Raw genomic sequence first — 21,528 nt, forward strand, 5'->3', positions numbered from 1 at the left:
TTGTGTTTTTTTTATAAAAAAAATATGTAAAAGTTTAATTCATTCACAGTCACAGGAGAGTGAATAGCGCTGTACGCAGTGCAATGTTCAGTAGAACATAACTTAATTATTTATTTGTTTATTTTATAGAAACCAACAGCGATACATTGAAAATGTTAGTTATAAGATTTAGACTGATAGTATATCCAATGAATGGTTTCCCTTTTTATAAAAGTACATTTAAATTTTAATTCCTCTGATAAAACTTATCTGTCGATTGAAACATTTTCTCTAAGCCTAGGCGCAGACCATCGATAGTTTAGTCGGGCAGTTGATCAGTATGGGCATGTATAGAAGTGCGCACATTACACCGATTCGATTTGGCCGATTCTTCATACAATTTAAAATCGGGCACAACTATCGACCAACTAAAAATCGGTGGTTTGCGCCTAGTCTAAATCTTATCTTAAAAATCCAAGCAGTCAATAGCACAAGGTATAGTAAAACTTATTTTAAAAGTGTAATGTAATTTTTGCAAATTAGTATTACACACATATGATAAAACACGAAAAAAGATCATAAAATATCAGTCAAAAAACTTGTCCTATGTTATTATAATAGATTGGGAGAGAAAATACTCACATTAGTTTTCATTTTCAGTACTTGAACCTTTATTGGGACTCATATAGTCTTGTTCTTTGCCATAATCAATTGGCTCATCATGTTTGGAAAAATTGCCCATAGCCACTTGGGCAATGGTATCAACAATGCTTGAAGTGTTCGGATAAGAATGACTAGAAGGAGGCAATGATTGCGGAGGTAGTTCTTCGGTCTTAGATAGCTTCAAAGGTTGATTGTAATCTGGCATATAATCTGGCATTGTCGTTTTCTTGGTGAGTTCCAACATCTGATTCAAAAACGACTCGCCTCCCACACGTGAAGGCATACTAAAATCGGTGGCTTGAGTATCTAAGACTTCCGATTTGGAAGACTCCTTGCCCGATGTACTTGTTTCAATGAGCTTCATCGGATCTAAAGGAGAACTCTCAGGTTTCCCTTTGCCAACACTCCCAAAATCAGGAGGAAGATAATCTTTATTCCCCTTCAATAAATCGTGAGGTGATTTCATCAATACACTTTGATCCAAGCCCACTTTCGAAGCAATAGGACTGCTACTTGACAACGGTTTTATGAGAGACTCCTGCATTTTCATCAGGGATGGAGATAAGAACATGTTATTAGCAGCTAAGGTTGACTTCGACATTGGGTCGGGTATGCCTAAAATGCCGGCACTGGAGTATTTACTTGCCGAGAATAAGGCATTAGCAATATCTGCTGAGCTCATCATGAGATTCGATGCTATACTGGCAGGGATTGGAGCACCTGTGGAGGTACTTGTTGAGGTACTAGTGGAAGTTTTATCGTAGCTCCCAATGCTGCTCGTTAAATTCTGCAGTGACGCTGCGTAGGAAGGTGGGTCGGGAAGCTTACTACCCGTCAAAGTAGCTGCCAAACTAGACGACATAGACGGAGTTAAACCCGTCAACATGCTATTAGCTGCCGCCAAACTTTCTAAACTAGGCGCACCGAGAGATAACGGCATATTTCCTGTACCCAAACCTAACGCCATGCTTGTAAGCATATCTAAACCAGTAGGATAGCCAGAGGGAAGAGCAGGTGCCGAGGATTTCGAAGACTTCGTGGAAGATGGGAGCACGGGAATATTCAACTGTGGAGTTTCGAATTTATGAGGCGAGCTAGAACCAATGCCTGAAGACACGTTGATAGGAGGCACTCCAGCTGGTCTACTGACCATTTGCTGCAGAGTGCTGACAGAAGGGAAGTTAGGCACAGTCGTAGTCTGATTGGGCTTCGACACCGGTATTGGTTGAGGAACAGCCAGAAGTGCATCCAAATCCATTTTGTCGTCTTGCTCTGATGAACATCCTAACTCATCACGAATGAAATGCCATAGCAAACCATCACTTTGCTCCCTAGGAAACTTAGCAGTTAAAGTGCATTTTAATTTGTCCAAGTATGAGATATCAGGTTTGAAGCTATCTTTGAAATTTACAAAGTTGTCATCCGCGAAATTGAAGTAATATTTAATGCTTTTCTTTATCTGTTCCATGGCATGGGTGGACAGATGACTGTCGTGTATCATATTATACTGCAGTAGGAGTGGTCGAGGGTACTCCGTCGGGCGTTGTTCAGGCGGCGGCATAACCCAAAAGAAGGTTAACGATGACTCCAAAACTGGACTCTCTGGATTATAAGGAGCTGAAAATAGAAAATAATATTGAAACAATATTGACTATATGTTGAAATATCATTTTTGCAAAAAATAAACTGAGAATACTTACAGCAAATAACACCAATACAAGGAATGTATGAAATTTCTGAAGGGCCCCTCATCCTGATTTGATATTCCAACTGATTGTCACAATCTCTGAGACTTGGCATAGCTGGATTTGTAGGATGGGAATGATACCACCCCAGTAGAGTAAGTCCCAATTTTTCGATCTCCATTTGAATCTCTAATTCGACCAAAACCCTAGGTCTTGTGTCGTTTTTATTAATTAGACAGGGGAATGTATGTGTTATCAAGAGATCTGAAATATAAATAATACATAACTAATTCCACTTGTGTTTGTTATATTATTTTTTAAATATAGCTTAAAAAGTCTACTTACTGTGACTATTGAGATCCCAAGTTCCAGCTAAGTATCCATAAACTTCTTCTTTCTTCAAATGACAATGAATATCCAGTACCAAACAAGCATTAGAAGTCACTGATACCAAAAATGGTTGTACCTTTCCCACAGAAGAAAATGATACAGCTTCTATCAGCATATTTGCATCACTGAAAATATAATGATATAGAATATGAAGTCCTAAACGCAAATACATAAGAATTAAAGTTACAAGTATTGTTCTTACTGTTGCATCATTCTATTTGGCACAGTGTTGTGTTTCATAACAATCCGTTGTGGTGGAGGTTCTGGAGGGCTTTCTACTTCCATTTCAGTTTCCTCTGAAACAAAAAAGACAAACAAATTAATAAAAATCAAAATAATTAAGTAAAATCAAACTATGAGCCTGTCCAGATGACGCGTTTTTACTTACTCGCGCGATAGTGAGGTCCTAAAAGTTCATTCATATGTTCTGTCCACATGCAGTCGCGCGTTTTACCTAAGAACCTCGATCGCGCGACAGCTCATAATGCGTCATCTGGACAAGCTCTAAGCTTAGAAACACCAGTGTGTTAACTAGTCTACAGGCAGAAACACTTTTTAAATGTCTTTACAAGTGGATCAATAATTTTCTAGCTTTAAAGCAATTTTGCAAAGCAATACAATCAGGAAATTGTGTTTTACCATCAGAGTGCATATTCTCTCTTTGAAGCTGCTTCTTACGCAAATAAGTTGCTTTGATAGTATCTAGCTTTTTGCCTTTATATTTGACCGAGGCCCACCCACAGCCAGATCTCTTGTCGGGATTGATAATCCTCTTACAGTGAATGGCCCAGGCAGATGGAGAACAGAATATGGTTTCAGTTTCATGTGACTTAATCTTTCCATCTGGTTGCAAGTCCCCTACAAATTTTTGGCCCTGAAATATTAAAGTAATTGAGTTTACAATACCAGACAGTTTAGATCATAATAATATTGATTTGAGCTTAGCCAATCTTAAGGTGTATGCAAATATTCGAGATATTGAGTACCCCTGTCAGTAAAAGCTGTTTGCTTTAATTTAATAAGAAAAGAAACTAAGCTTATTATTTACCAAGTATTCAATAGTCATTGCTGCTATGCCAGGTTCTAACATCTTTTCTTCTAACAACATCTGAAGAGTGACACCCCTCCCAGGGATAGACTTACTGCCTGGCTGCGTCTCACACTCCTGAAATTAGGGAAAGGTGACAAATATAATACAAATAAACATCCTAAGCCAAAATTGGCTTGTCAAATGTACTGATAAATTAACAGCTTTATTATTAAATAGGTGACCAAAAGAGTATGGAGAATCTTCTGAAGAGTATGTGATACAGTAGTACCGTCGTGCAAATGTATGTGTAATAACTACTAACCTCATCGCTAAAGTCTTCGCCACTAGCCATTTCTTCTTTTTCCTCTTCAGGAGCTTCTTTCTGACTTTGAGTATCACTTGATTTTGCAGGTTTCGTATTAGATTCCTTTACTTCGAGGTTTTGTACTGTACCAGCTTCTTGTGTCGACCCACTGTGGATCGTACCCGACATCAAAGCCGCAGCCAAGTGTGAAGTTTGCATGTCCATATTAACCAGTAATTCAAAATATAAATACTATAATCTGGCATTATTTTTACATCAATCTGCTTTCTTCTGTCATTATGTACTTGTCGTACTAACTAGTTGTGTTGTGTGTGTTGAGCAGTGGGTAGACACTTCTCATACAAAAACTAGTCTCTATATGTAGCAATTGATATACAACCTTATCCCTTAAGTAATAAAGTGCATTTTGGATTGATTTCACTATAGCAGGGGAACCCGCGGATCAATACCACCATACTAAAAATAATTGTTAGTGTCCTTATGTTGGTAGTATTGTTAGTTTGACAAATGAAAAAAAATGTCTGTCAATTGAGTTTGAGTTTTAAACCGGCGAATTGATTCGTGTGAAGTTATTTTCTCAGATTTGGTGCAATATTACTGTAAATAAACTTTTCTGTCGTTTACGTTGAGTTGATTAAGTTCCTCCGTATCGGGCGTGATAAAGTTTGCTGTTCAGTGTTATGTTTTTTGTGAGATAGAGACTCTTTTAAATAAGCTGTGTTTCAACTTCTACAGAAGTTTAAACTCTTATTTACTTTTCTGTTTAATGGGTATGTTATCTACTTACTTGAAATATTAGATCTATTACAAATCTATTTTTCATTAAAAACAACCCTATGTGATGAAAATGTAAATGTACTTTCAAAACTGGTAAATGCATGAACCAGGGCATTGACACTGGTTGGAGAGAAATTATAGGCTTTGTTTAATTAATACCTATTTCATTTTAGGCTTCTACTGATAATGGAGAGTAGAAACAACAAGAAGTGCGTTATTTGTAATAAGAGGCGAAGTCGTGGTGGATCACCCTTACTTTTGAGTAGGTTTCCTCTGGATTCTGACCGGTAAGTTTCTAATAACACTCATTTATTACAAGATAATTTTACTGATTGTGTAAACTTAAAGGCTGGGATTAATATTTTTAATCATACAGTAAATAACCATAACCAATTTTTAATTTCAGTATTTTGTTTCGTACTCTGTAAATGAATTGCATAACAATACTAAAAGAAATTAGTTGATGAATAAATTTCAGTTTGTTATTCTTTTTCTTTTCTAATAGGTATTTCTTATTTCAGTTGTCGAATGTGGGTTAAAAATGCTGGCATAGAAGACTTAGCATATGTACCTATTGAAAAGTTACACCAACTGAAGTTTGTTTGTGGTGGGCACTTCACTCCTGAATCCTTCAATGCCAAAGGAACTCGGCTGAAGAACTCAGCTATTCCAACACTGGAATTGAGCAATCCCATCTTGCCAGATGAAGTTTTGACAGAGTTTCCTCTTCATGTAAAAGACTCCAATAAAGAAAACCTCAAGACAGGTATGATGATGACTTCAATTATTTTTTTTAAATTTAATTTACTATCTATCAATTTTTCTGAATTATTTAGATGTCTTAATTAATTTTCTTTGGTTTCCAAAACAAACCAACCGATTGCAATTTAACAAGGTTCTTTCTTTGTAACCACAAACATGTGTTGTATGCTTATCAATAAATAATATATAATTTCAATTATTAATTATATCTATACTTTGTTACAGTTCTTTATGATCATTCATATTGCATTCCAAAGAAGTCAAATCCAGTTGAACGAGGTATGTTTATCTAAAATTATACTAATAATATAAAAAGGAAATATTTAATTGTTTGTTTGTATTTGATCGGCTCCGTAACTCGAAGCCAAGATAGCCTAAAGTGCGGGTTAGAACCCCACAGCTTGAATATTGTAGTAAACCCACTCGTAACACAATTTAGCTTAGAATGTGTGTTGAGTTAGAGGGACTTTAGTAATTTGTGTAATACAAATTCTTCAAAAAAAGTACCGGACCAATTTGAAAAATTTTAGGCAATCTACATTAATTAGCCAGGTCAGCTAGTTTAATAATATTTACAAGCTAGTAATTTTTAATGTGAGCAAGACATGTACTAGACTGATTGTACCCTAAAGTTGGGTAAGAACATGACATTTTATTACCCAATTCACATTTCATTATCTGCTTTCAGTTCCCCTTACAACTACAACCAAACAACTAAATTCAACATGTTTGGGAGCTGTGGATATACCAGATTCTGGTATTTCTGCGAAAACAACTTTTGAACCTCTTCCTTCTACTTCCAATGCACCAGAACATATGACCTATAAACCCATTACTCATGGTAAGTGTACAAACTAATTATTTACCTTCTAAAATATGCCTTCCCTCAAACTAAAGAATGCCACCCTGGATGCGTTCTGCAGTCTGCAGTCAGGTCAAAATGAACTTATATGTACAACATTCTAGGTTTCTGTACATTTTATATTAATGCGATTTGACCGTGCGGATACGAACAAAGAACGCAAAGCACACGTGACTGATTGCCTTATCACGACCACTTACAGATTGTCTTGACATACCCGCAGACCGCATCCAGAATGCAGAACATTAAAACCTCTAAATGCCTTTAATTTAATATTATGTCATTGTTATTGAAGGTGGGCCCACGCTTCATATTTTATGAGAAGAGCTATCATTATCCTGTCTTTGCATTTTTTTAAAACTTGATAATGATTGATTGATTTGGAAATAATATGTTTCATAAAACAACAAAATAAATTTTAAACTTATTTGCATATTTATAATATTTCAGATGATAAAAACATTTGCCATCAAGATGCACAGGCAGAAATATTAGTCCACAGTTATAAAAGACCTAAGAAAAACATTGAAATGAAAGGTAAGATAAAACATACCTAATTTAAAAAACTAAGTAAAATTGCTGATTAATTAACCAATATTCAATTCAATTTGCTTTAATGTTGTTTTTTTTACTAATGGAAATGTTTTTATTACAGACACTTCATCAACATTTACAATTAAAGAGAAGAGGCTTTGGCGACAGTTACAAAATGCAAAAAAAACAATAAGGAATATAGCGAAGTCAAGAGTGAATTTAGACAAGTTAGATTCGGAAGTGCTGACATCGTTAGTAAAGGATGTAGTGCAGAATAACAAAAAAAAGTCACAAGGAAAAAGGTGGACTTTAGCCAACAAAATATATGCTTTGGCTATATTTAAACGGTCCCCTAAAGCATACCGCTATATGCAAAAGCTGTTTACGCTACCAAGCACTAAAACGCTCCAAAGGATTTTAAAAAATATACCAATGGAGCCTGGTATAAATAAAAATATAATTGATATGTTAGAGGCAAAAGCATCAAGTATGCCAAAGGAAAATAAATATTGCTCGTTAATATTTGACGAGATGGCGTTAAAGAAACGGATAATTTATAACGAAATTGCTGATAAAGTGGATGGCTACGTGGATTATGGAGAGGGCGAGAACATGGGACGAGAAAAGAAAATTGCAGACCATGCGTTAGTGTTTATGATACAGGGTGCTAAACATAAATACAAACAATATATTGCGCACTATTTTGTGGAAGGCACAATATCAACAGCAAAACTGGCAAAAATTATATCGGACATCATCAAAAAATTAAAAGAAATCGGATTTATGGTTCTAACAACAGTTTGTGATCAGGGATCTACAAATATAGGAGCTCTTAACATGTTAAAAAGAAACTGTGGACAAGGCATAGATAGCAACTTTTTCTCTGTAAATAATGACAAAATTTTTATAATCTATGACATCCCTCACTTGTTCAAATCATTACGAAACAATTTCTTTAAAAGTGGAAATATGTCTTTCGATGGAAAAATTGCACAATGGAGGCATTTGGTAGTTGCAGAAAAACACAACAGAATTTTTTTAAATTTTAAAAAACTGAATAGTACCATTGTAAATCCAACATTCAAAACTAAGATGAGGGTGAAGTATGCTGCGCATGCTCTGAGTAATACCGTGGCAGCTATTTTAAAAATGATGGCATGGAAAGAAGTTTCTGATTGCAATGATACAGCATTTGTGATTGAACAGTTAGATAAACTATTTGATTGTACAAATGGTCCATCATCTTTAAATGACGTAAAGAAAGGGATCCAGGAAAATGTTTCCACATCAAGTAATCACATTGAGTCTTGGACCTTTTATACTGATAAGTTAAAAACCATAAAATTTATAACAGCAGAAAACACGATACTAAAAAATGTTAAATGCGTAAAGGGATATCAAATATCTATCAAATCCTTAAACGATATTTGGGAAAAGTTAAAGAATGAAGGGTTTAAATATATGTACCTTAGACAGTTTAACCAAGACTCTCTGGAAAACTTATTTGGAATCATTAGGCAACACAGTGTAACCAATAGAAATCCCACTATCACGCACTTTACTGCAGCGCTTAAAACAAGCATGGTTACTGGGCTGAAAGTGCCTCATAGCAGAAGTGCTAATTGTGAAGCAGACAACAATAAACATATGCTGGAATATAAAGACATTTTAAAAACTAATTTAAAAACAACAGAAATAAAAATTAATGTTCAAGATTCCACAGACACTGAATTTTATCCTGTGTTGTCTATCCCGGACCCTGAAAACTTAGAACAGCCTATTGAAAATTTGTGTAGCCTTGAAAACCAACCAGTACCTAGTATATGTAAGCGGGTATTTAGCTGCCAAACTATTACAGAACAGTTCTTGTTTAATTTGTGAAGAGTGTTTGAGCGTGAAAACTCCTGTTGACAATGATTTGTATGCATATATATCTCTTCGCGAATGGTGGCATGATAAAAAAAGTCTCGTTTATCCAACAATTCAATTATGTACCACCGTAAATGAAGCTAAACAATTTTATCATGACCATATTGCCGACCAGATATATATGGAAAATGTTGGAAAATTCATTTTCTTAATGTTGAGTACAAATTGTAATTTTAGTTGGTTTAAATGTCAACAACATAATAAAGAAATTTATGATAAGATGTTTAAAATATTAAGTTACCTTTTTCTAAGAAAAAGTTGTAAAATCATTAATGACAGCTTCATAAAAAGTGAAAACAATTTTGCTGACAAAAGTAAAAAAGCACAGCAACAAAGCATTGAAAAGTAATCTTGAGGCTGAGGTTCGATCAGCTGATAAGAAAATTAAAGATGTTTATAAATAAAAATCCTATTTTTTCTTAGAAAAAGTTGTGAAAATAAAAGTTTACAAAATTATCATTTCTGTACTTTGTTATAATTTTCAATAATTCCTCATGCCTACAACTGCTATGTCATGTTCAATACTTATTGTAATATACCTATTTTATTTCGAAATAAATAATTTACGTTACAAAACTTCGTTTTACTTACACATAGTATAAAATAAAAATAGTAATCATTAAAATATTGAAGGTTCCTATACTAGATATCGATATGCAATTACAACCCTAGCAAAGTATCGATAATCGATAAGTTATTACGAACGTCACTAATACTGTCAGAAAATAAGGCATTATGTTGGTAGCTCCGCCCGTAGTTTGTGCGGTTGGTAAAGATTTGCGGGTCGTTCTCTAAAATGCATATGTGTGCGTGAGCTCAAAAAATATCTATGGAGTGCCGTCTCTTACTCTTTTATGCTCTTTGGTGTTGAGTGTCATAGAGAAAAGTAATACATAGGAAATAGAGAACCCTCTCTGTCAATTTTTTGAACCTACTAATTGACAGCCTGGTGTTAAATTCCCTGTACTTATCCTACGTACGTAACGCTCACATCCATACATAGTACACGCACACATACATACATAAAGTCCACGCACACATACACACAGTTCACGCACACATAGGCCCTCATAACCTTCAAAGAATTATTGTTTTTATGATGTACAATGTAGAATTTATTCAAATCCATTATTTTGAAAATATTTATCTTTATGGTGTACGTATTGTATTATTTTCAAAACAATGGATTTGGAAAAATTCTACATTGCACATGGAAATGCAAATAAGTAAACAAAAACTTTTGAATTTAATAATTTTACTTTATTTATGAACACACATAATATTATACACCAAAAGCGTCTTTTCGCAAAGTTTTCAACAACACTAAAAAAGCATTTGCACATTGAGAAAACTCAGATCACTTGTGAACATAACAGAAAGTTTCTTCGCGATTCACGAAGGAACGAACAAAACTCCGATGAACCAGAACAGCAGCAGGTACGAAGGAATGAACTTGAATTTGACTCGACGACTCTTCAATACTTTAATAGGGCCACAGAAAACTTAAATGATGGCTAAGAAAACAAGAATGCATTTAACATAACAAAAACAACACCGGCCATTTTGGAGGAAAAACAAAGTTGCCATATGTTAAATAGTAATTTCTACTACTCTATTATGTAAATTATAACAAAAATGTCAATGTTCAGTTTAAAATTAAAACAAATTAATTTCATTTAAAAAAAGTTTTCACATTGTAATTAACAATATTCTCAAATATATTTTAATTAAGAAAAAAATGAAAATATGAAGGAAACAGGAGCAGCGACATCTAGAGCGTTTTAGGGTAGTTAAAAAGTATTTGAATTTATTCACCGATGTCGCTGTTTGGAAGCAAGTTTCACTTCGATGACCGTTGTATGGAAGTTTCCATACCCTGTTGAGTGTTCTATAAAATTAATAGGGCTTTTTCGATTTAATACCATAGTAGTACCTAGGTAAATTATCGTACGATATGCTAGGCAGTGTTGCCAACCCGAATTTTGGAAAATTGGTAGATTATGTGCCAATTGTTGGTAGAAGTTGGTAGAATGTAAAATGCAAAATTGGTAGATCTACCACCTCAACTTAGAAAAAAAATTAAGTTTCATAAAACCATGGAATAGAAAGTCACCTTTAACATATGCTACATGCTTTAAACTATTTGCATGTTTATTTAAAATAAATCTTCCACCGGCACACTTTAGATCACACCTACATGATTTACAATAAAAATTTCCTTCACCCTTAGTACTTTCTAGAAGCCAACCTGCAAATTCCTTATCTTTCTCCCATAATTTTGAATATTTCGCAACATAGCAAGCTTAACACACACACACACACACACAATCCAAATCCAAACGACACACAGATCATCACAGATGAGAGAGAAATAAATAATTACCACAGATTTTTTTATAAACTTGGCTTCACACGTTTGGGCCACAGACTAAGTAGTAAGAAGAGAACAGGGTGGCTAATGAGGGCTATCGTTTTTATACTTAACAGTTGGCACCCCTGGCGATTGACAGGACCTTACTCTACAGTGGCGCCAACTGGTGAGCGCTAAAACGATAGCCTTATTGTCGGGTTATAGACGCGACATTGTGGTGATATGTGAAAATTAAAAAAATAGGTAGATGTTAGGTCTAGGGTGGTAGATAGGTAGACTGAAGTGAAAAGTGGTAGATCTACCAAAAAGTTGGTAGATATGGCATCACTGCTAGGTATCTTGTCCATGAAGTGGAGTGGAGTTTAACCAAGACGTAATTGAATTAATATCAACAATGGCCGTAGTTAAAACGCCTGTGCTCAAAGTGATATTATGTGGTGAATACGGTGTTGGTAAAAGTTCCTTGTTTCGACGTTTTATCAATAACACATTTATACCCAACTCAGATAGACGATCAACATTGGGATTAGATCATTTTGAAAAAGTATATCAAGTGGGAGACAAAGATGTCAAGGTCAGTTTTATGTTGAACAAATTCAGCAAAACAGCTTGTATGTAGTTAGTTAAATGTTATACTTATGTTGTTTTCTATTTTAGTTACAGTTATGGGATACCGGAGGCATGGAACGAATCGCTTCAGTTACATCAAGCTATTACAAGTTTGCTGAGGCAGCTATCCTAGTTTTTTCTTTGGATAATTCTTCATCCTTCCATGTGTTAAGCCAGCATTTGCTGGACATCGTGACATATGCAGAGAATGCCAAAATATTTTTATGTGGAAACAAGTCTGATTTAGAAGGTTCTGCACCGCAAGTGACTGATGCTGATATTGAATCTTTCTGGTTTGTATCTTAATACAATTTATTATCAACCTTAACTAAGATAGTATTAAAACATTTTGTACATCCCCCTCACTTTAAATAATCTGTAACTTAATCATATTTATTATTACTCTTTTGCAGTGAGCAATGCCATAATCTCATCAATACTACATACAAGACATCTTGCAAAACTGGCAAAGGGGTTGAAGAGATGTTTTCAGACATTGCTTTACAACTGGTGGAGACCAATAGGTCAAGGATGGAACTGCAGACTTTGGATCACAACAGCTTCAAAATATCCAACCCTGATCCACCCGAGGAACCATCATGCAGCTGTTGATATCACCACTAATATCTATTGATACAAAGCTTAAGAAAATTGATTATTTATTACGAACAAACACCTGCTGAAACTTTTTACCATTTGGCTTTAAGTTATCTTATTGTTTTTATATTCATTCAGTATTAATTTATGTTGATCAGTAGTTAGTAGTCTTCACTATTACATGTTGTACCTATATTAATGTGGACCTGTATGTACTTTGTTTGTAATACATAATAAAGCTTTAATTTTGTTAGGCCAGATATATACAATTGCTGTATTTTGTTATTTATTTTATCATATGGACCAAGATGTGTTTGTTTTCTAATAATTACTAATAATAAAAAAAGAAAATGTAACAAGGATGACTGTTTTGTGTAGATTTTTATTTTTATGGTGCTAAATGGCTTTTTTTTTATATATTTAAGACTAAACACTAATACATGTTTGTTATTTAACCTAGACATAAGATGTGGTAGTTGCTAGCTTTTTGTTTTCTGATAATAAATAATAACACATTGATATTTGTCGCAAAACAGTGTTTATTTAACAAAATAATATCACTTTCAATCAGAGCTTAACAATTACATGATATACATAAAATAGACATGTGCAATTTTTATGAGACACATCTCCCTACCTACTCTAAAAATACATTTTTATTTAAAACCAAACATCACAAATATTTTTTAAGATTCACAAGTAATTAAATACCGGAAAAAAATATAATAAGTAATTTTCAAAAAACAGCTTTTAAATAAATTTTTCACTGAGATAGATAGGAAAAATATTTTTGCCTATAACTATAATTGGAATTACGTCAGATTAATAAAATCTATGAGAAAATTTATTAGTGTTGAGACCATTGAATATTTTTTATGTCAATGCCTTCCTGTACCATTTCCCACAGAGGACTCATTTCCCGTAATCTTTCTACATGCTTAATAGTTTTTTCTGCTGTATAATCGACTTCTGCAACTGTGGTAAATCTACCAAGACCAAATCTGAAAAAAGGAAATATATTTTTTGAATTTGGGAATTAGTTATGATGTTGATACTAATAGGATATTGCAAAAAAAACTTCGCCACTCTAAAAAACTTCAATAATGCAGGTATAAGACGCACCACTATGTATATTTTAAAAAACATACCTTATTGAACTGTGTGCTAAGTCTTCGTCAGCGCCAATTGCCCTCAACACATACGATGGCTCCAAGGAAGCAGATGTGCATGCTGATCCACTAGAAAGTGCGATATCCTTCAACGCCATCAATAGTGATTCGCCTAAAACCAAGAATTATGTTTTAGCAAATAAGTAGGTATATTACCAATAGTATGTAATGACTTAAAAAACAAATGTGATTCATCATCATCATCATCATTTCAGCCATAGGGGGCCGTTCAAGTATTACGTAAGCACCAAGGGGGAGTGGGGGGGTCTCTGTTTTGCTTATTTTGGATGACATGGGGGGTAGGGGGGTCTAGATGATGATTACGTCATCGTTAGTTATTTACGTTTTTTCGGGGATTCCCGCAAATAATACATATGCGTAGGCACTCGCTTTGAGATCTGATTAGGGGAATTACCGTGCGCTATTCACTTGTCTAATAATTAACTCTCGTGCCGACACTGCCCATTGAAATTTGAGAGTCGTAGTCCGCATATGATTATACGCGAGGCCGGCCTCCCGCGCGCATGTTTTGTTTGGATACTAAACGTATTGTAAGCTTTCAAAGTTATCATTTGTGTTTATGTTGATGCATAATTGATGCAATTATGTTTGTTATGTTCTTTTTTTCTGATTATATTTTTTTGTCCCTTACTCTATGTGTATCAGTTAAACCTAATATTTTCATGAATTTTCCTATTTTAAAAATGTCAATATAAAAAACATTTATAACTAAAAATGACGTAAGCATAGGGGGAGGGGGTAAGTGCTTTGCTTACTTTTGATGACAAGGGGGGCGGGGGGGTAAAAAATGGTAAGAAATCTGCTTACGTAATACTTGAGACGTCCACTGCTGAACATAGGCCTCCCCCAATGACTTCCATGTGTGATGTGGAAATGTGATTGCTTTGGATCATTTACTTATTCTTTATCATCTTATTTAATATTGATTATTTACAAAAATTCATTATTTGCAAATAAAGAATGAGACATGTATAGGCTCCTTAAGAGCATTTGACGATTTGCAAGTACTAATTTAATTAGTTTAAACAAATAAAGATAATTTTGATTTTTACAAAGTATACATTACCCTCAACATATGCAAATGATAAGTTGATACACCCTGGATAAGTATGATTAGGATCTCCATTCCTGATCACATGTGTCAGCTTTGAGTATATTTTATCCAAGAACCTTTGAGACAACTTCTCCATCCATGCATGGTCATACGCCATTTCTTTTCCAGCAAGCTCACAAGCAGCACCTAATAATAAAGATTACATTAAACACAAAGGTTGACTATATTCCAAGTTTTTTGTGCTCATCTGCAATATACTTGGTGACAAATTAATGGTGAATGAGGAGTGTCCTGTTGGGGAGCTCCAATTCAAGTAAAAAATAATTCATTGTATTTTTAAATAGGTACACATGCTCAAACTTACCTAATCCAACAACCAATGGGGTTGGAACTGTACCACTCCTCAGGCCTCTTTCTTGTCCTCCACCACTTTGAATTGGCTCTACTCGCACTCTAGGTCTGCGTCTAATGTACAGTGCACCCACACCTTTGGGACCATAAACCTTGTGTCCAGAAATTGACATCAAATCTATATTCATTTTGTTCACATTTATGGGTATTTTGCCCATTGCTTGAGCTGCATCAGTGTGGAAGAATACTTTCTTACTTCTGCAAATGGCACCTATTTCTTCAACTGGCTGTTTTATACCTGCAAAAATTAAACAGTTTTTAAGTCTTCTTGCAATAAACATGTAAGTATCCATTCATATTTCTTTGCTACATAAGATTCTATCAATAGTTATCTGACCACAGTCTATAACAATAAGATTTTGACTACTTACCAATTTCATTATTGACCATCATGATGGAAACGAGGCTAGTTTCAGGTGTTAGAGAACTTTCCAGTTCTTTCAAATCAATTATTCCATTTGTGCCCACTGGTAGGTATGTTATCTTGAACCCTTCCCCTTCCAAAGCACGGCAAGAATCTAATACACATTTGTGTTCCTGTGAAAATGTATGTTAAATTTATTGTGAGTAAAGATAATAATAACTTTCATGAACTTACAAAAAACAACAGCCTTTTTTAGAAAGTTTGGTCTAAAAGTCCATCATAGTTGATTATAAAAATATTACAAAAATACAACTTACAATTTGTGTGGTTACAACATGCTTCTTCCTAGGAGCATAAAATCTGGCAACTCCTTTAACGGAAATGTTATTGGATTCGGTGGCACCAGACGTGAAGATGATTTCTTTTGGATCAGCTCCAATTAAGTCTGCAACTTGTTCTCTGGCTTTCTCAACAGCAGCTTCACTTTCCCAGCCGTAAGCATGAGTTCTAGAGTGTGGATTGCCATGATAGCTCACAAGATACGGTAGCATAGCATCAAGTACTCTAGGATCCTAAAATCATAAATTCTGGTTAATTTTTGGCATGGTTTTCTCAATATACCATAATATGGAAGCTATCCCATATAAGATCACAAAATAAATTTACCATAGGCGTTGTAGCTTGAGCATCAAAGTACAATGGGCGGCCGACATCCTCTGTTTTTATTGAAAATTTCTCGTCCCCTGAAATACCATGATATTTATTATAGTATAAATAAAATAAAATAACTATGTAACATTATTGGTCTTTTAAGTAAGTGTAGGGTACCAATTTATCAAAATTTATTTTGGTAAATGCAAAATGTAAGATTAAACGAGATAACCTCTAATGTGTAGGTGTAAAGTAATACGATATACACAACCACAACCATCGTAGTTATTAAAAAGTAAATATGTAGACAAAAAGACTACCATGTTCCAGTCTCCTTGAAACATGTTAAAAGTTGCACAACAAATACATAATTGATCCAGTATTGATGTAATATACCTTTAGCAGAAAATGGTCTTTGTACTTGAAATAATACCAATTTCCCATTATCCTTCACTGAAGATCTTGATAACAATGTTTTATTCAAAGTAGGAATAATTTTTCTCGTAATACGAAACATTTTACGCTTTTTTTTATAGATTTTTCGGCAAAAATTTATATCTTGTTTTGTTGACTGACTGACAGTGACATTTAACAGCTGACACTGACAGATGGCTTTTTTTTTAAGTTTTAACCGTACATTGTCGATTTTTATCATGAAGCTAAAGATAAAAATGTGGAGGGCAGAGTTGGAACAAAAACTTGAGTCAAATACCTACTTATATCTATCTCGCTCTCTGCGGCCCTACCTCTCTTTTTAGTGTGAACTGTAGTATTGCTATTTGCTATCTTCTGATTTAAATCTCCTTGTAAATTCTTCGAAATAGCCAATTCACTAACCAAATCAGAAGTTAAACAAATAAATAATTAATATTTGAAAATAAGATTTCCTAGTTAAATAAAAAATCACAAAATTGTCGGCCATTTAGGCTTAATGTGTTGGCGAATCAGGGAATTACAATCCCAATTCCTGGGTAATCGGTACCATGTGGCAACATCGGCCCATCATGGCGGTTGTTTACTATTTTGTTTATTAAGCAGTTAATTTCGTTTGAGATTGTTTACAGGAAATAATCATTGTTTTATCACAAGAATTGGTGCAAAATTTTGTAGTGCGTGGTTGCGGTTGTACGTGGTGTCCTGGAAGTGACATAAGATTCCACGCGTAAGTGTTTATTTCGTGATTTCCGACATTGGATCATTGTAAACATTTTTCACATTTTTTACAGTAATTTCTTCCTAAAACGTTTTACCAGTAATTACACTTATCATTTTTAATGATACCTATGTCAAGAAATAAAGATTTTACATTGGTTTCATTGAATTTGAGCAATTTTATATTTTTTGTTTATTTAGAAAGAGCGAGTCTGCCCACAGAGAGCGAGATAGTGATACTTAGTTTGTGCTTCAAGTAGGTATTCGGAGTGTGGCCTCCATTTTTATCTGTAGCTTCATGATTTTTATACGCGCTTAAGCGCGGGACAGTCCTCCTAAAAAGTTTCATTACTTATTTCCGGTTGGGACATGGTTCCGCATCCGGTTGGTCGCGAAATGCGCACTTTCCCATACTATATAATGTAGGATACCTACATTTAAATAAGTGCGCATTTTGGAAAAGCATTCTGAGACAAACCCCTTGCGTCAAATCAAATTATGAACTTGATTTAAAGCACAGAATAAATACTAACTAGCCCAATTTATTTATTTGCTATGGGGGAGTTATTTGTATGACTAAAATAAATGAATGAAATAGAAACTCGAAGTATTTTATTCAATCAAAAATGTCATCATAAGTCAGTAATGTGCGCTTCATGTCCTTGGGTGGTGGTGGGTTGCGGGGAGATGCAGCGGGGGTCCAGCCTCCAGTTTGAGGCGGCCTGCGAGCTGGGACTACTCTCCAACCTTCCTCAGTCCCTTCTAAAGCTGTTTGAGCATGCCCTGCTATCTCTATAGTTTCAAATGTTAAGAAAACTCTGAAACAATAAAACAAAGGGAATATTTATTGTTGTATGTACAGTCACCAGCTGGGAAATCTAGCAGGTTGTTACGAGTTACCAAGCTAAGACAGTTAAGTCAGTTATGACAATTTTCACTAATGTTTTTTGAACTTTACTTTTGACCTTATCATAAGGATTGAACTTGATTGAGGTATTATAATTTTTTGGTAGGTTGAACAAGTTTTAGAGAGCAACAGAGTACAGGAAATAATGAATAATTGTAGCATACTTCTCTTCATCTCCTTCCTGTGTGTATGTGAATGGCTCAAATGTAGCCAAGCGACGCCTCATGACTTCTTCAGTAATCCGGGCCCCCGTGACTTGCAATGTGCAGTTTTTGAGCCCTGCAGGAGCAGGACTGTCACTATTATTGCCATGGCTGCGAGGAGTTTTACTTGCCTGCTCTTCCCTGCAAAATTTATTAAAAAAAACTTTATTAATATATTATTCTGTCTGATGGCTTCAAAAAAAAAAATTGTGTTATGGGATATAGTTTAGTATAGAAGTATAAGAAACATAAGATAGGACTCGTTATAGAATATAATATAAATACACACCATGACCAACCTAAGCAAAAAACTGGTATTAGGCAACTTACTTTTCTCTGGCTGTCACAAATGAATCGTACAAATATTTCACTCGAGGGGCTGCTTTCTCTTCAGGAGGAGGGGGTTCTTGAGAAGCACTAAATGGTTGATAAGAGGCTACACCACCAGCTGCGCTAGCAGATCCACTGAGTTTGCGCTCTCGTCCTGAAATACAAAAACACTAACAATAAAATCTGTCAAGCTAAATCAACAAGTTATGTTTATATTTAACCTCTTACCTACGGGAGGCACCTATAGTTGCCAAGTCAAAAGTCACTTCTCAATACGGGTGGCATCTATTGTTATTTTGGCAAAGCCAATACTAAATCACGGTTTACGACAAAAAAACAATAAAATTGCAAATTAAGTGTAAAATGCGCTTGTAATTTTGAAACTACATTAGTTGCAGAATATAATATTCCAAATTTCAATAACGTAAGTCTCATACTTTTTAAAATATCTTGATGTAAAGTGGAGCAAACAATCTTATAGGTTAAAATACCCCGTATTGAGAGGCGACTTTGGGTTTCCAAGGGCCCGTAGGTAAAGGGTTAATAACTTCTTGCATTGAACGCTTATGAAATCAGCACAGATAACTGTAAAACATAAGATTGTATAAATTTATATCCAACTAACCGGCTCGTGGGCGCTTGAATGTTGCATTTTGAGGTTGTGGAGGTGGACTCTTTATAGCCTGAATGGCTCCACTTTTGATCAGTTTCCTTGCAATTTCACGTGCGTCACGAGCTTCTGTAGGCCGTTTCGGCAACACAGGCTTCTCAGGCTCTTGTTTAGGTGCTTTTAATGCCTGCAAAGCTTTTTTCTTCTTTTTCAGCTTCTGGTATTTTGCTTGTAGCATCAATTCTTCCTCTGTTAAATTTGAAGGAAAGTGTAAGTAAACCATGGTCGGTTTTGACCGATACTTTAACTAGTAATAAACAATAATTTGTGTTTATTAAACACAACAGTAGGTTAGGTTAGGTTATTGAAATAAATTAATTCAATCAAAATCAGAGAACAACAGATGAGAAAATTGAGAAATAATCATTTTTTTTTGGCAAATGACATTGACAACAATTTGACAATGACAGTTGTTTGATTGACAGTTGACCAAAAATTTTTTTTGTTTGATTTTTTCCTTTTCAGGTACACGCAAAAGCATTATATTATACAGGCAAATCTTCAGTTTTTATTTGTGTTAGTTTATAATTAAATTACCCTACACTAACCTAATTAAATGATATTTAAAGAATAATTTATTGTAATATTATGGTGCTTTACTGAAACTGAACTAAGGATTTCTTGAGAGGATTTGAAAGCTTATGTTGCACTGATTTCTTAGGAAATTAAACCAATTTGTTTCGTTTGCCTCACTTACTTTAATTCACCTACACAAAAATTGAAAAGTCGGCTAAACAAAAATAAAACCAAACCACAAACTTCTGAACGTCATGACGCTTCATTTTCCCGCCAAGAAGTCCGATGTTTTTTGTTTCTGGTTAGATATTTTCCTTTTTCAGGAAAAGGCAAAGGCGTTATGCCATACAGCTAAGTATTTCGCGAACATTACTTTTTTTGGAGACAAGCCAAGCAATGGCAAAACCTTTATTTTGAAAAAATATATTAAGTATGAAATGAGAATCAAAGCGAAATAGGGTGTAGTGCCCCGAAATAATTCTTTTTCAGCTTAACTAGAATTTATCATGGTTTTTGTTTTTCTTTTTAACTAATCCTATGTTTGTTTTTATGTCCAGTTCATATAATTTTAAGTACTTAGGTAGGTACTCGGCTCTGAAACACCCCCTATTTAATTCACACGTTTAAACACCTGTATTACGAGTAGAGTAGAATCGAATCCAGCTAAGATTGCCGCCGTTGTTATAAAATATATTCGTATCTATTTTCATGACGCTGTTGACCTTTGGAGCATTTTAAATTCTACTGAATTAAAAGTAGGTAGATGCATACTCATTGTGATGTCCAGTCCAGCTCATGTAAAATAATGAGTCATTATTTTTACGAAACCTGCATACGGTTACTCATTATAAACTTAGTCAGACTACAGTTACGGTAGTAAGCCAACGTGCAATCAGTGTGTTTAGCTAAATTAAAGTGTTCGTAAGAAAATGGAGTTCAAAGTTAGCTTGATCTTCCCCGTACTCCTGATTTGTCTTGTACACATTGCCAGTAGTTTTCCAGAACCAAAAGAAAGCAATTTGGCCAAACATGACGAAATTGTTGAAATCAATGATACTGTTATTAAAAAAATACAAGATACGCTAGCATTGGAGACTGCAAAGGTTAATGGTGAGATTTTTGAGATTATCACACTTATTACTATCACTTTCAAAGCGAATGAGAGATTTAAGATGTTGTATTTACTTAAAATAAACTTAATGTATATGGTAGGTAGATTACTTACTACTACCCACCAAGGTTGAATTTTAAGGAACGTGTCCATAGGTAACAGGTCAAAGTATTGATTAAATACAAAATTAATTAATTATTTACAGCATTAAATTTCAAATGAATTAAGTACGTAGTTGGTGAACAAAGAACTCTGAAATCACATGAAAGTAGGTATTACCTACGTCATACTTAGTCAGAAATAATGACGAAGTGATACTAGGAACTAGCGTATTGTCTTTCAAATGTTTTTCTAAACGTTATTGTTTTAAATTGTTCACAGAAAAGGCGATTTCCGATATTCCTGGTAGAGTAAGATGTCACAATGCAAGCGAAGACCCGATGGACGATGAAGACT

The 21,528-nt window shown here is 34.5% G+C and overlaps 4 protein-coding genes across 4 annotated transcripts; 1 reads left to right on the forward strand and 3 right to left on the reverse strand.

The window, feature by feature from the left end:
• Positions 1 to 276: 276 nt before the first annotated feature.
• Positions 277 to 4,328, reverse strand: LOC135087807 (MPN domain-containing protein CG4751). Its single transcript, XM_063982606.1, has 7 exons — positions 4,070 to 4,328; positions 3,766 to 3,882; positions 3,357 to 3,591; positions 2,920 to 3,013; positions 2,673 to 2,842; positions 2,343 to 2,591; positions 277 to 2,259 (listed from the first exon to the last, which is right to left on the reverse strand). Exons 1-7 carry the CDS (start codon positions 4,274 to 4,276, stop codon positions 623 to 625), a joined length of 2,709 nt encoding a protein of 902 aa, XP_063838676.1. The 5' UTR covers positions 4,277 to 4,328; the 3' UTR covers positions 277 to 622.
• A 6,490-nt stretch (positions 4,329 to 10,818) lies between these two features.
• On the forward strand, positions 10,819 to 12,782 carry LOC135087809 (ras-related protein Rab-30). The gene is made up of 4 exons (XM_063982608.1): positions 10,819 to 10,897; positions 11,642 to 11,881; positions 11,965 to 12,209; positions 12,330 to 12,782. Exons 2-4 carry the CDS (start codon positions 11,702 to 11,704, stop codon positions 12,526 to 12,528), a joined length of 624 nt encoding a protein of 207 aa, XP_063838678.1. The 5' UTR covers positions 10,819 to 10,897; positions 11,642 to 11,701; the 3' UTR covers positions 12,529 to 12,782.
• A 250-nt stretch (positions 12,783 to 13,032) lies between these two features.
• Positions 13,033 to 16,773, reverse strand: LOC135087808 (cysteine desulfurase, mitochondrial). Its single transcript, XM_063982607.1, has 8 exons — positions 16,580 to 16,773; positions 16,199 to 16,275; positions 15,850 to 16,104; positions 15,540 to 15,705; positions 15,122 to 15,406; positions 14,770 to 14,943; positions 13,662 to 13,794; positions 13,033 to 13,514 (listed from the first exon to the last, which is right to left on the reverse strand). The coding sequence occupies exons 1-8, from the start codon at positions 16,698 to 16,700 to the stop codon at positions 13,361 to 13,363; spliced, it is 1,365 nt and encodes a 454-aa protein (XP_063838677.1). The 5' UTR covers positions 16,701 to 16,773; the 3' UTR covers positions 13,033 to 13,360.
• Positions 16,774 to 17,930: 1,157 nt separating this feature from the next.
• LOC135088293 (negative elongation factor E) lies at positions 17,931 to 19,723 on the reverse strand. The gene is made up of 4 exons (XM_063983160.1): positions 19,401 to 19,723; positions 18,776 to 18,929; positions 18,407 to 18,586; positions 17,931 to 18,153 (listed from the first exon to the last, which is right to left on the reverse strand). Exons 1-4 carry the CDS (start codon positions 19,666 to 19,668, stop codon positions 17,952 to 17,954), a joined length of 804 nt encoding a protein of 267 aa, XP_063839230.1. The 5' UTR covers positions 19,669 to 19,723; the 3' UTR covers positions 17,931 to 17,951.
• Positions 19,724 to 21,528: the final 1,805 nt, after the last annotated feature.

The sequence above is a fragment of the Ostrinia nubilalis genome, chromosome 3 (genome assembly GCF_963855985.1).
Source record: "Ostrinia nubilalis chromosome 3, ilOstNubi1.1, whole genome shotgun sequence".
NCBI classification, from domain to species: Eukaryota; Metazoa; Arthropoda; class Insecta; order Lepidoptera; family Crambidae; genus Ostrinia; species Ostrinia nubilalis.

Bases quoted from the DNA above. Each gene is read 5' to 3' on its own strand.
- LOC135087807 (XM_063982606.1), bottom strand. From the start codon at position 4,276: ATGGACATGCAAACTTCACACTTGGCTGCGGCTTTGATGTCGGGTACG. The intron at 2,843-2,919 runs GTAAGAACAATA...TTATATTTTCAG, and splicing joins CCAAATAGAATGATGCAACA to TGATGCAAATATGCTGATAG. The intron at 2,260-2,342 runs GTAAGTATTCTC...TTCTATTTTCAG, and splicing joins TTGTATTGGTGTTATTTGCT to CTCCTTATAATCCAGAGAGT.
- LOC135087809 (XM_063982608.1), top strand. From the start codon at position 11,702: ATGGCCGTAGTTAAAACGCCTGTGCTCAAAGTGATATTATGTGGTGAA. The intron at 11,882-11,964 runs GTCAGTTTTATG...TTTCTATTTTAG, and splicing joins TGGGAGACAAAGATGTCAAG to TTACAGTTATGGGATACCGG. The intron at 12,210-12,329 runs GTTTGTATCTTA...ACTCTTTTGCAG, and splicing joins GCTGATATTGAATCTTTCTG to TGAGCAATGCCATAATCTCA.
- LOC135087808 (XM_063982607.1), bottom strand. From the start codon at position 16,700: ATGTTTCGTATTACGAGAAAAATTATTCCTACTTTGAATAAAACATTG. The intron at 16,276-16,579 runs GTATATTACATC...ATGGTATTTCAG, and splicing joins AAGACCATTTTCTGCTAAAG to GGGACGAGAAATTTTCAATA. The intron at 14,944-15,121 runs GTAAGTTTGAGC...CTTTATTATTAG, and splicing joins CCCATTGGTTGTTGGATTAG to GTGCTGCTTGTGAGCTTGCT.
- LOC135088293 (XM_063983160.1), bottom strand. From the start codon at position 19,668: ATGGTTTACTTACACTTTCCTTCAAATTTAACAGAGGAAGAATTGATG. The intron at 18,587-18,775 runs GTAAGTTGCCTA...TAAATTTTGCAG, and splicing joins TTTGTGACAGCCAGAGAAAA to GGAAGAGCAGGCAAGTAAAA. The intron at 18,154-18,406 runs GTATGCTACAAT...TTATTGTTTCAG, and splicing joins CAGGAAGGAGATGAAGAGAA to AGTTTTCTTAACATTTGAAA.